A 13,394-nucleotide genomic window follows, 5' to 3' on the forward strand; every position below is an offset into this window, starting at 1 on the left:
CTTAATGCCAGTGACTTCTATTTGTTGATCATCTCCAATTTATCCAAATTGTCAAATCCTCATAATGACAGCTCTCAAGAGGACAAAGAAATGATTGTTTTGTTCTTTCTGGGCTGCCCTGCTGGCAGATTCTCTGGGTGCTTTCCAAAGGGAGTGTGTATTCTTGAGGCTCCAGCGATTCTACTGTGGAACGAGTCTCCTTTGACGTGGCACTTGGATAACTCCTGCAGCCCAGGATACATCTCCAAGGACCTCCTTAATCACATGGATTATTTTTTTAGTTTGCTCCTTTCCATTTGTGGAAGCTTGTGGTTTACCACCCTTTGGTGGTACGGCTTGCTTATTGACATAGAAGCTGTAGGCTCAGCCCTGTGCTATTGGAATGACTGGTTACAGATGCTGTCCAGCAAGCTGAGACTTATTTCCAGAGGGAATTCAAGAAGATTTGGAACTAGAATTAGTCTAGAAGACAGAACCTGTGTGTGTGTGTAATATATATATATATATACACACACAAGTATATTTATGTAATATATACTGTATGTTACATATGTAATACATATACATTATGTATATGGTATATATTTTTGGGGGAAGGCTATTGGGGTTAAGTGACTACCCAGGCTCACACAACTAGTAAGTATATGAGATTACATTTGAACTCAGGTTCTCCTGACTCTAGGGCCTGTGCTCTATCCACTGTACCACCTAGCTATCCTGAATTCATTTTTGATGTACATGATAACTCAAGAGGTCAATGGCATCTGTACCTATTTCTTATGGGAACATAGACTTTAAAGTTCAAAGTATCATTAGTCTACAGAGCCCAAAATCTCAGGGCTGGAAAGGCCTCAAACTTTAAACCCCAAGGAATTTTGAAATATAGAACATCTGAGCAAGTAGGATCCTCAGAGACCGTCTTGTCCCATCCCTCTTATTTTAAAAAAGAGGAAACTAGAATTCAAAAAGAGGATGGAATTCTAAGTGATGACATGATTTACATTAATTAATCAGGGAGTGAGCCAGGATAACAGCTTCAGTCTCCTGATTACCACATCAGTCCAAGTCTGGAGTCAAGACTAAATAATCATCATATTGATCATTCTTCTATAATAAGGAAAATGACACAGATATAATTGCAGGAATAGGGGCAAAGGACACCGTTTTCAATGGCTAAGTTAAGCTCCATAATGATCTGCATCATATAAGTTGAAAGAAATTGACTTGCCCCATACCTAAATAATGACTGGACCTGGGGAAATCACTGTTGGAGAATGGAGGGTGGGGAGACGGGAAGGACAGGCTTAGTGAGGTTGTGAAAAATAACGATCTGGGTCGGGGGGAGGCAATTAGATATTGTAGCAGATAGAGCACTGACCCTCGAGTCAGGAGAATCTGCATTCAAATTCAGCCCCAGATATTTATTAGAGGTGCAACCTTTGGCAAGTCACTCAATCCTCAGTTCCTCATCTGTAAAATGAGCTGGAGGAGGAAATGGCAGCCTACTCCAGAATCTTTGCCAAGAAAACCCCAATGGGGTCATGAAGAGTTGGACATAACTGAAACCAATGAAACAGCAAAAATAACAAACAGGCAGGGGTAGACAAAATTTTGGATGAAAATTTCTAGAGAGAACACGTGTAAGAATGATGAGAGTAAAACTTTGCTTGATCTGAGTGAGCCCTGTAAAATTATGTGAAATCACCAACAAAATGTCTTCTTTGATCTACAAACCTAAAAGGTCTTACATCCTCTCGGAGCAAGATAAGCTTTCTTGGAGGAAGTCACAACACCTGGCAAGATTTCACATCCACTACAGACTTCCCTTAAACTCATGCATAAAATAGGTCTTCAGAAAATGACTCTTTGCAGATCATGTCTTTCTTGAGAATGAAATGCCCGCCAAGAGAATCCCTCTTGGTGTTTCTTTAACAATAAAGTTTTTTGTTTTTTTTTTTTACCATAGCTTTTGGGTTTAGCGAAATTCCTTCACCAGAACCCACACCTTGGAGAGCTGAACCTCACTCATTCCTGCCCAACCTCTTCTTTGGTATCCTTATCCCTCATCAAGAACATGGGCAAGAGTCACCAATGACGAGAAGACGTCTTGGATTGTGATTCTGGAGGTAGTGCCCATAGACTTACTTAGGTCTTCATGGATCTGTTGAAGTACTTGAGCATTCTTCTGGATCCTCTAAGAGGAGAAGGACTCTGTGGTTTTAGTGAAAAGAACTGTCCATCTGTAGGTTATATATAATAAAGCACATCTGGAGCTTCAAAGAGCATCGTGGATATCGAAGGGGTGGATATAGTCGCTCTAGTTTGTTCACAAACAAATAATATTGCTGAAATATCTTCTTTCTTTGAGGCAAAAATCCAGATATTTCAGAATATTTACTGAATACTGGAGCTACCTCCAAATAAGGACCCAATATTTGTGACTCACCACTCTGGGGTTACTCTTGAACCTTCATATGTTTAATTTGGAGAAGAGAGACTTATGTGGGGGTGTGCAGGAGGTATTGAGGAGGTGATAATGGTTGGTTTCAAGTATTTGAAAGGCTGCCATGGCCATTGATTTCCTATTTCTCTGTAATTTCCTGCTCATCTCTACAAGCAAGAGAAAGCCAGAAAAGATGAAGTTGAACTGTCTTTATGTAACATAAAAGCATTTGCTTAAGATCTTTCCAGTGGGGTGTTCTGGGGGGAATATATGAAAGAAAGTCTGTATGTTTTATGAAAAAGATGCTATAGTAAGCCACTAGAGAAACTCAAGAGGTTGCAAGGTAGAGGTAATATATGTTTGCAGCAAGAAGATCCCTGAGGGTGCTTGCTTATTTTGGCTTCATTAGATCCTACGCCCCCCCTACCCTCACCCCACTGGGGGGCTCTTAGAAGATGCCAGATTCAGCACTTGAATCTGGAACCTAGCTCTATGACTCTGAGCATTATCACCTTCATTACCATCAAAGGCCTCATGTTTCTCCTCTGGAAACAGGAATAATAATAGTACTTGCATCCCAGGATTCTTGAGACCATCAAATGAATTAACATACATAAAATGTTTTGCAAATCATAAAGCTACATTTATTAGTATTATTACCATCATTATCATCTATTATTGGAACCTGTAGTAGTGAACCTGCTAAAACATTTGACCAAAGAACTTCCTTCTCTTTTGTTAGCTAGATGCAGGACAGTAGTGAGATAACTTCTTCTTTCCCTTGAGACGTTGAAACTCTAAAGGTCTTCTTATCTCCAAGTGATAGTTTTGTGATATAAATTGGGATATCTTTTGTCTCAATTCTCACCTAGACTTTACTCACTGAATGGGCACAGCCTCAGACAAACTGAGACCTGGGAAAAAAACTAAATTAGAAAGGTCAAGGTCACCCTCTGCATCTCAGGTCACATGGACTTCTATGACTCTGGAGGAGACAGTGAGGCTGATGACTGGCAGCTGAGCCTCCATTAAATCCAATTCATTCCCACATCAAGAAGGCCTTCTTGTGATGTCATTGATTCTCTTTGAGAAAGAAAGACAAAGAAGGAGCATGCGACACTTGGAGCAATGCTTGAGTGGAAGCAGTCCAAACCATCTCATGCACTGCCTTCCTTCAGCCTCAGATACTTACTAGTTGTGATCTTGGGCAAGTCCTTTAAGGCAATCCACTAGAATCCGCTAATCCACTAAAAACTCCCTGTCCTCCCCAACAAACCATTTCATTATCTTTCCTGGAAAATCCCATGGGCAGCATTAGTCCAAGAGGTCAGGAAGAATTGAATATAACTGAACAACAACATAGACACTTTATAAATATTCTCATTTGATCCTCAAAATAACCTTAAGAGGTAGGTTGTTATCCACATTTTACAGAAGAGGAAACTGAGGCAGACAGAAGTCATACAGCCAAGAATTCCTGTCTTCCTGACTCCAGGCCCAGCATTCTGTCCACTGTGCCACCTATTACTCCTGCAACATTTGTGAAAGGGAACATCACTTACAGAGGAGAAAATTAAGCTCTAAGGGGAAGCTCTCTCTTCCAATTCAGAGAGCTCATAAGTTGAACCAAAAGTCTTATCCCACGTCTTTTTACTCCCTTCTCATCCTGAGTATTCTGCTTTTTTCCCAGATTTGTGACTGCACTGGAGTGAAGTACTTTCAGCTGTGGAAAATTCCTCCTTTGTCTATAATTTAATAATCTACAGCAGGGGTGAAGAATGTCTAGCCCCAAATCAACTGCAGATGATGATGGACTGAAAACTAGACACACAACATTCCACTAATTGAGTTCTTTCAGTTAATAATTTTGCATGGCCAACAAATGATGTCATAAATATCCAAATGTCCCTTGGCAGAAAAAAAAAAGTTCCTGATCTACAAAGTGGGCAAACTCTGACCAAAAGCCAAATCCAGTCTACTAACACCTGAAGCTAAGAATGGTGTATATGTATTTTGCTGAAGCAATTGGGGTTAAGTGACTTGTCCAGGATCACAAAACTAGGAAGTAGTAAGTGTCTGAACCTGGATTTAAACTCAGATCCTTCTGACTTCAGGGTTAGTGCTCTATGGGTGTTTCTATTTAAAAAATACAATAAAACTTTACTTGAAAATATAAAACCTATTCTTAATTACTTAACTTACTATACTTAACCTACACAAAAATGAGAATTCAGACATTTGCCTGGTCATAGTTAGCTGACCAGGTAGAGAGTTCATAGGGCACTGAGAGCTTAAAGGACTAGCCTACAGTCACACACTAGTTTGCTTTAGCAGAAGGACCTAAACCCTGATTCTGATGTTAGTCCTCTACCAATTAGGATCTCCCTTCTACTACGTCCCTGACTAAATATGGAAAGATTGTATATGTGAAATAGTAGTTATTGTGCCTTTTAGGGGATACGTGGCATGTGAGATTAGAATTGATTGAAAAGTAAAACAAAGGCTTCAAGTAGTACTCCTAAGAAGAAAGAGGTAGATGGAATGTCTGAACAAAGAAAAAGATGAATTGGAGATAAAGGTAAAAGTAAACTCTTCAAGAGTTCTTTGCTAAATCATTTGTTAAGGCAGAATTATTTCCTTCTTGGCTTGGTTTCCTGCTGCATTATTTTAGGAATATCATAATCATGTAGCTACGAGTAGTTTAGAAAAGAATTCATTTTTAATTGCACAAAACTGTCAAGTATGGCTTCTTATCTATACAATAATTTTATTGACAAATTATTACTTTTAACAAGCATGGGTATTCCATCTTTTTACAAAGTACTATCAGAAATGCTTAGCAAACTTTTTTTTTAAATAGACACTTCTCTTCCCTATGCATAGTTGTTGGTTCAAAGGTTTATCAGTAAAATTTGCAAATTCTGAAATACCATTTTAATTTCCCTTTTAAAATTAAACATATTATATTTAACATCTACTGGTCATCCTGCCATCTAGGGGAGGGGGTGGGGGGGGGTAAGAGGTGAAAAATTGGAACAAGAGGTTTGGCAATTGTTAATGCTGTAAAGTTACCCATGCATATAACTGTAAATAAAAGGCTATTAAATAAAAAAAAAAAAATTAAACATATTACATGGAGACAAAAAGAATTCTTTTTTTTTTTTTTTTTTTCTTGTTCTTCCACTTTTGGAGAACTACAGTACAAAAAGGCAGGGATGATACAGAGCTTTCTATTTGCATTTAGAGGACCTGGATTTGGATAAATAATACACATGTGGCTTTGAGCAGCCACTTTCCTTTCATGGGCCTCAGTCATTTGTAAAATGACTTTGTAAAATAAAGATAATCTCTAGAGTCAGTTGCAACGATAATGATCTGTAATGATATGATCTGTAAAGGGAAGAGCTTATGCTAAATGATTTTGAAGGTCATCTCTGGCTTTAAAACGGAAATAAATAAATCTGAAGTAAAGTGGCCATATCTTTAAGGTCATTTACTTAAATAAGTAAATGTGGAGAGTTTACTTAGGCTTCTTTAGAATATTCTTCAATTTTCTACTCTCTGTGACTATTCTTGTATACTTCTACAGTTTAGCTCTGGAAATGCTAGAAGTGGAATTCATGTAGCCACGGCAACAGAGGAATACTAAAAATAACTTCCAGAGCACTTTAACAGAAAAAGGATGCTTTTCCGTACGCGAGACAAGACAAGACCCTAGCATTCTGCTGCAGGCCCTTCTCGCCTCACCCTTGTGCCTCCCTCAGAAACTCTCCCACTCCAATTCATTTTCTCTTTAGACACTAAAGTGATTTCCTTAAAATGCAAGTCGCTTCATGTCACTGCCCTTCTCAATAAACTCCAGCGACTCCCTATTGCATTCAAAGCCTTTCAGAATGTAGCCTCTTCCTCCCTTTCCAGTCCCCTCACACCTTACACTCCACCTCAGTTTGAGCCAGTGACTGGCTTGTAGGTGATTGCACAAACAAGACACTCTCCTACAGGCATTTTCCGTGGCCCTCTGACCTCCCGGGCTTCCTCTAAGCCCCAATAAAATCCCACCTTCTACCGGGAAGTCTTCCTTTTTTTTTTTTTTTTTTTTTTTTTTTAATAAAAAAATTCTAATTTCAGTGCTTCCCCTCTTAATTATTTCCTACTTCTCCCGTATATAGCTTGCTTTGCATGCGTGCGCATCTGGTTTCTCTCGTTACACTGCGGGCCGGGGGGTTGCATTCTGCCTCTTTTTGTACCCCCGGCGTTTAGGAGAGCGCCCGGCACACAGTAGGTGCTTAAGTTGCTGGCGGACGGTACGGACGCTCTTCCACACAGAACCTAGGGGTGCCGAGACTAGGCCCTCTGGCCCTCCCGCTCCTCCGAGGTTTCCTAGGCGCTTTGGCCCGGGTTTACAGGGTAGAACAAGAAGTGACGGACTTCGGAGAGCATCTAGCCTAATACCCTTCTGCGAATTCAACGTTAAGTCCCCGTGGTGGACTGGGAAATAATATCACCGAATTAGAATATTGGGGGGGGGAGGGGAGCTATAGTTCAAGTTCCGAACTGTCCCACAGGATTCTTAGCCACGTTAAATGCAGTTAAGATGAAAACCCATGAGCGCTGATTAATGGGAGGTGAGAAGGATCGGACAAAATAAAATTTAAAAAGCCTTTACTGCGTGGGAGGAGGGGGCATGGGAATGAGCACCGGCCCCCCCCTTCTCTCCCTGCTCCGCCCCTCACTACTCGCTCCCACCGTCTATCCCCAAACCACTTTCCATCAAGCCCACAGCCCCAAGCGGAAGTGCTTTTCTGCGCAGACTCCTCCCCAGATCCTGTATCACAGAGAAAAGCGGCCGAAAAAAGGGGGTGGGGTCCGAGAGCCGGAGGTGGGAGGAGCGAAAGGGAAGCGAGGACAGGAGCGTGCGCAGAACGCTTTGCTTCCATTTCCCCCCTCCCCCCCCCCCCCCCCCCCCCCCCCCCCCCCCGACTTTCCTCTTTCTCCCTCCCTCATAGAGCTCAAGATCTTTAGGCCAGCTTCAGAGCAGGCCCTTTTCCTTCTTTCCCCTCCCCCCCGCACTCCTCTTCTTCCGTTATTCCTCCCTCGCTCTCGCGGGCTTTGGTAGGGATCTCGCGTTGTTTGGTGACGCCAAAAGGCCGGGGGGAGGGGGTGGGTATTCACAAGGGGGAGGCGGAAGGAGTTGAAGGGGAGGGGGCTGCTGTAGAGGGAGGCAGGGCCTGAGTGGGAGGAGGGGGAAGCGCCGGTAGGTTTATGGTGTCGGGCTGCCGACGAAGTTGCCGCTTTTTGCTTTCTGCCGCTGGAAGAGCCGCCAGGTGAGGACCGTCTCTTCTTGCCCTGGGTCCCATCCAATCTCTGCGGACAGGGGGGCGCTGGGCTCGGGTCGGGATCGCGGCCTGGCCGGTGGCGAATCGGCGGAGCTCGGAGACACCCCCCCCCCCCCCCCCCCCCCCCCCCCCCCCGCGGCCTCACGCGCGCGTTCCCGGGAGCCCCGCCCTCCTCCCCCCGCCCCTTCCCCAGCCGGTGCCGGGGCCCCGCCGCCGCCTCCTAACCGGCCTCCTCCTTTGCTCTCTTGCCCCAGGGCCAGCTGTCGCTGTCGCCGCTTCTGTCGCGATGGGGGCGCAGGACCGGCCGCAGTGCCACTTTGACATCGAGATCAACCGTGAGCCGGGTGAGCGAGCTGGCAAGGCGGGGGGGGGGGGCGGCCCCGCGGGGTCCGGACTGCCCCGCACACACCCCCTTCCTCCCTCCTTCCCTTCTCCGCGTCTCCCGAAGAAGAGGCGCTGCCCGACCCCCTCTTTGTTCGCTCCCTCCCCCTGGCCTCGGAAGTGGGGCGGCGCCCGTGCCCCCGCTCTGGGGGCCGCGGTTACCCCGGCTTGGGAAGGGCAGGGGGCTGGCGCCAATGCCCGTGGCCCTCGGAGGCTGTTCGCGGAGTCGTCCCTGGGCGGGGGAGGAGGTGCGGGCAGAGCTCTCCCCGTTTGACAGCTGCGCCCGAGAGTTGCCGGAGAGGGGAGTGACGCGCCCAGGGCCACAAGGGCGCCGGTTCAGTGAGCCCGGGTCCCTTCCAGCTTCATCTTTCTTTCACGTCTTCTTGGGTTAACTGGCGGGGCTCAATTAAGTTGTCCGCCCCGCAACTGCACCAAGTGCGAGTTAAAGTAACTGGATCTTTGGGTCCGGAGCTGGAAAAGGACCTACGAGGTTGCCCAGGTTAAATCCCCACCTGCCGGAGATGAGGAAGCAGGCGGACCCCTGGCTTGTCAGCGGCTGATAGGTCAGAGGCCAGCTTTGAGCCTGACTCTGAGCCTCAGGCTGCCGTTCCGTTTTCGTTTCCGAAGTTCCTGATACAGGTCCAATGGAGTTCTGTGAACATTCGTTAGACGCTCTCCATACAGTAGGTGTGAGATGCAGGGACGGATCTTGAGGGCAGGGAATGGCTCCCTCTTAGGTGGTGGGGAGTTGTTGATTAGTTACTCTGATGAAAAGCTTTTTATAGGCAGACTCCAATTGAAGTGCCACCATAAATAAATAAATGAAGCGCCCTGTCGTGACCAAATCCAACTGTGCTCATTTGGTTGTGACTTGCTGTTTCTTGCCTAGTTCTCTAGGGACTAGAATCATAGGGTGTCACCCATCTGAGAGATTATAGCATTTTCTATTGAGAACAGAAAGTAACCCCCCAAGGTTACAGTTACTGAGAGGCAGAGTTGGGACTTGCACGGGTCATCTTATTTTCCAGCTTCAGGGCTGTCGCTATGCTACCTGCCCTTGGCAAATAACCTCTTGCCTGACTGGTAGCTTTTGATCTATCTATTTCTGAAGTTTATTATCTTTGGTGACCCAGGGATGTTTGTTCTTTCTTCTTCTAGAAGTTATCTCACTCTCTAAATACCTCTTTTTCCTCTAACTTAGAAAATCTGTATAGCTGATTGACCCCCTTCCCAGTGCCAGTGAGTTATGGTTTCCCATTTCTACCAATCCGGTTTTACGTGGGAACTCATGTATTTCTGGCCTTTCCTTGCTGAAGCACCGAATCAGCAGTTCAGACTGCATTTTTCAAAAGAAGCTATAGCCAAAATTTCCGAGACTCCTTAATAAAGCTGTGAAGATGAATTTACTAAATTTGTGTATGAAACTAGAGTGTCTTAACATTTTTTTGCACGATAATCCCAGTAATTTGTATCATGATACAACATATAAGTCATGCTACCAAATAGTTCGGATTGCCAAAGGCAAAATACTTACTTTAATGTGTAAATATTTTTAGAACGGCCTCCTTTCCAAGCTGTTTTTACAGGATTGTATGCTATCTAGAAAAAAAAATCCATCAGTGGGTTCTGTTAAGTGACATCAACCAAAAGCTTATCATAGTAGTTTTAATTACCTCACTGCATTATGTAGTTTATTTCATCTCCCTTTAGCATGGATTGAAAGCTGTTAGAGTCTGATCTTTAGATCACATAGAAGATGTTCTGCATATTTTTTTAAGTAAAAACTGTTAAACCCTGTTCCTTGAAAATGCAAATAAAGTTCACTGCAGTTTTTCTTTTTGTAAACTAGAGATGAGAATCTCACCTAAAAATAGCAATGTTGTTGTGAGGAATAAATGAGATAATGTTTGTAAAGTGTTTCGCTAACCTTAAAACTATATAAATACTAGTTGCTTTATTATTGCTATTATTATACTATTATTGTGTTCATGATTTTGATCATATCATGTCTTCAAATAACCATTACAACAAGCATGCACCGCATGGTGTTGCTATGACGTAGCAGTTCAGTGAATATTTATTAAGTGCTTATCTTGGAAGTAATGTGGTACTTAATTGTTCTACCAAACCATTTCTAATTGATCCACTGTGGGATCACTTGTTTGATGCCTGATGTTATAAACTATGTTTATAATGTAGTTTTTTCTTTCATAAACCTTATTGATAGAGGTAAGGTTATACTATTGGAGCACAAGCACCTTTCCAGGGTGGAAAGGCTTTCTTGATACTTTGTGTGTATCTTTTCTAGAACCAGCCTAACTTTAATCCCTGGGGACCCACTGGGGACTTAGCCTTCAGATGATGAATTATTTCAATAATAGTGGAAAGGACTGTCCAAGATGGAAAGGGACTGAAATATATGTATTTATTTTTGGCTTGTGGTAAAAGGCCATGCTAGTAAAATCAAGAGCCCTTGAAATATTTACTCTAAAACAATAATAGTCTAGGCACATTTTATTAAGGTAACAGGATTCATATGGGGAGAGGGTGTGCTTATTGTTATTACACAAAACATCCTGAATAAAAATTAACTTTTTTGTACTTATTTGTACATATTAATGAATATTATACATTTAAAGTAATTATTATACATTAAAATGTGTCATTGGCATTTATTTGATTTCCACTTAGCTTTTCAGAAAGATATTTGCAGAGTGATATGAACTTTATCTGGATCAAGTATCTATTTTCGAATAGAGTTTATTCAAACATTTTTTTTCTATTTTTTTGTTTATTTGGTATTCATTTGGTGTTTACAAAAGCAAAGTCACTGCCATCAAGGAGCTTATTATGTGGTCTAGTAGGAAGATGCTTCATGTTCTCAGATAAGAAAATATAGGATATATACAAAATAAATATACAATTATATATAGTATAAATAATTCTTTTGGAAGTGAAAGCAACAAAATAATTACAAGAACATTTAGAGTTGGCCTTGCTATTAGAATTCAAACCTTATCTTAGTCTCCTACTTGACCCTGTGACCTTGGTCTTTGAGAGTAAATTGCTTAGAAAGTGCTTATGGCTCCGAGTTCAAATCTTATCTCTGCCACAGTAAAATAAGCAGGTTGGACTAGATTACATCTATGGCCCCTTTTAGCTCAATATCTATGAATTATGTTAGTAGAGGAAGTTGCTACTAGGGAAGCTAACCACAGTTAATGGAATCATTGGTCCCGTTTAAAAAAAAAAAAAAGAGTAGAAGTAGAAGAGCAAGGAATATTAGAATGTAACATAGAAATTTAGTTCTTCTCCCTTCTTTACCACGAGCTTCATTTCTGATCATCTGGTCAAATCTTCTTACTTCTATCCCCACAGCATTTCTTGTAGCTTTCCTGTTCTCTGTAATCACATAATTCTCATCTTGGGTCAGGCTCTCAGCCCTTGCCTGGGCCATTGCAACAAGCTTTTAATTGACCTCTGTACATCCTTAATATTCTAGTCCTTTACAGTTGTCACAGTTGTCAAAATAATTTACCAGGGGTAGACATGACTATCTCACTAGGTCACCTTCAGTGGGTGTAAAAACTCCTGCTTGTTGTTTAAAGCCCTTCACCCTCTGGCTCCTACCTACTTTCCTGTTTCATTGTTCACTTTTATACATTTTGTCTTCTAATCACTCCAGACAATGAATTGCACCCCACATTCAGCATATCTCTTGACAGCCTTATTCCCCATACCTGGAATATCCCATCTTCTCTCAGGATGCTTATCTCAGTATAGATGCCATTTCCCTACCTTCACTTCTTTCTTTTCCTCCCCCCATAGAATTCTCTCCTTGAAATAATTTTGTATTTTGTAGGATATAACAAACTTGGATATGGTTTTGTTTTTTCCCATTGTATCCTCAGTCCTTGCTCATAGTAGATGTTTAAATAAATGTTTGTAGTGCCTTGAGTGGTCAGGGCATTTTTTGGGTATCTGAAATTCTTAGAGGTTTTTGAATGCCTTTTGTTTTTATATTACATTGAGTTCTAAATATAGTCTATGTTCCATCTTCAGGAAACTTCATAAAAAAAGATTTAAAAAAGACAAATAACAGTTTGGCAAAATCGGCCAACAACATCAGAGATTGCCTTTCGTATTCCTTCTGTCTCTATATCTGTGGTTCTGTGATCTCGCATCATATGAAATATTCTACTGGAGCTACTCTTGGTCATCTTATGGATTTGAAAAAAGCTTATTTTAGGAGAAAAGCTGGCTACCTGTTCTACTGTCTTCAAAGAAAAATTACCTTTTTTCCTTAAAAGTTTTGATATAGGGAAGATGATTATAGACTTCATTACCAGGATTTGGAAAATACCACTTCCATATTATCTTTATCGGATTTTTGGCAAGCTGTCTTTTCTTTGGTCCAAAGATCACCAAATGTATTCATGTTAATAAAGGAGCTCTTGGGAATAACTGTTATGGAGGAACTTTTTTCTTCCTACATTGATTGGTCCCACAGGAAATTGCTTTACAGATATCACCTATGACCTTTTCCTTACTGTAAAAAGTTGCAGAGTAATCAAGCAGAAGAGGTTTTTTAAGTATTGGAAAAATGTAGTTATGACATCCATGGACTGACAATTCTGATTGTCTCCAGTTTTGAATTTTAAACAAATCAGAAAGGGTTTTTTTCTGTTTTGTTTTCTGAGAGTATCTTGGCTTTGGAATTTCTCCTACCCCCACAAAATTGAACCAGCTAACTCCTGTTCTCTTCTAATGATTCTACTTTTAGCACTTTAGTGCTTTTATTATTTATATGAGGTCATCTCATTCATTAGACTAGAAATTACTTGATTACAAAGACTAAATTCAGTTGTAGATGTGAATCAGTGAAACATTGATTCAGACCTGAGTAATGGGGATAAAATTGAAGTGAGTGTTTTAGTAAATCATGTGCCCAGAAAAATTGAAACACATCTAAGAAATTAGTTATTCATAAATATCTATTAAAAGTCTTATCATTCATGGAACTGAACTAAGTACAGGCTCTGGGGATTTTGATTTTTATATGCCTAGAGTTGATAATATCTCCCTTTGGAAGTGAACAGCCAACAGCACTAAGAACAGAAGTGAATTAATATGCCACAGGAGCACTTCTCAGAAAGGCATGCACATGATCATATACAACTCTCTTGCCTTATCCCTGATTCCAGACGGCTCTGGGAGGCCCTACAGAGTCGGCT

At 41.8% G+C, this 13,394-nt stretch overlaps 1 protein-coding gene across 5 annotated transcripts in view; it reads left to right on the plus strand.

Annotated features, from left to right (window-relative positions):
* The first annotated feature begins 7,491 nt into the window (after positions 1–7,491).
* The window catches only part of NKTR (natural killer cell triggering receptor), a 51,423-nt gene continuing 45,520 nt past the window's right edge, over positions 7,492–13,394 (plus strand). For all 5 annotated transcript variants that reach the window (XM_031959796.1, XM_031959798.1, XM_031959804.1 and 2 more), the window contains exons 1-2: positions 7,492–7,767; positions 8,034–8,123. In XM_031959796.1, coding sequence (XP_031815656.1) covers positions 8,066–8,123 — 58 coding nt within the window. In that variant the 5' untranslated portion in view covers positions 7,492–7,767; positions 8,034–8,065. The remainder of the gene's footprint in view (positions 7,768–8,033; positions 8,124–13,394) is intronic.

Source organism: Sarcophilus harrisii, chromosome 1 (assembly GCF_902635505.1).
Source record: "Sarcophilus harrisii chromosome 1, mSarHar1.11, whole genome shotgun sequence".
Lineage (NCBI taxonomy): Eukaryota > Metazoa > Chordata > Mammalia > Dasyuromorphia > Dasyuridae > Sarcophilus > Sarcophilus harrisii.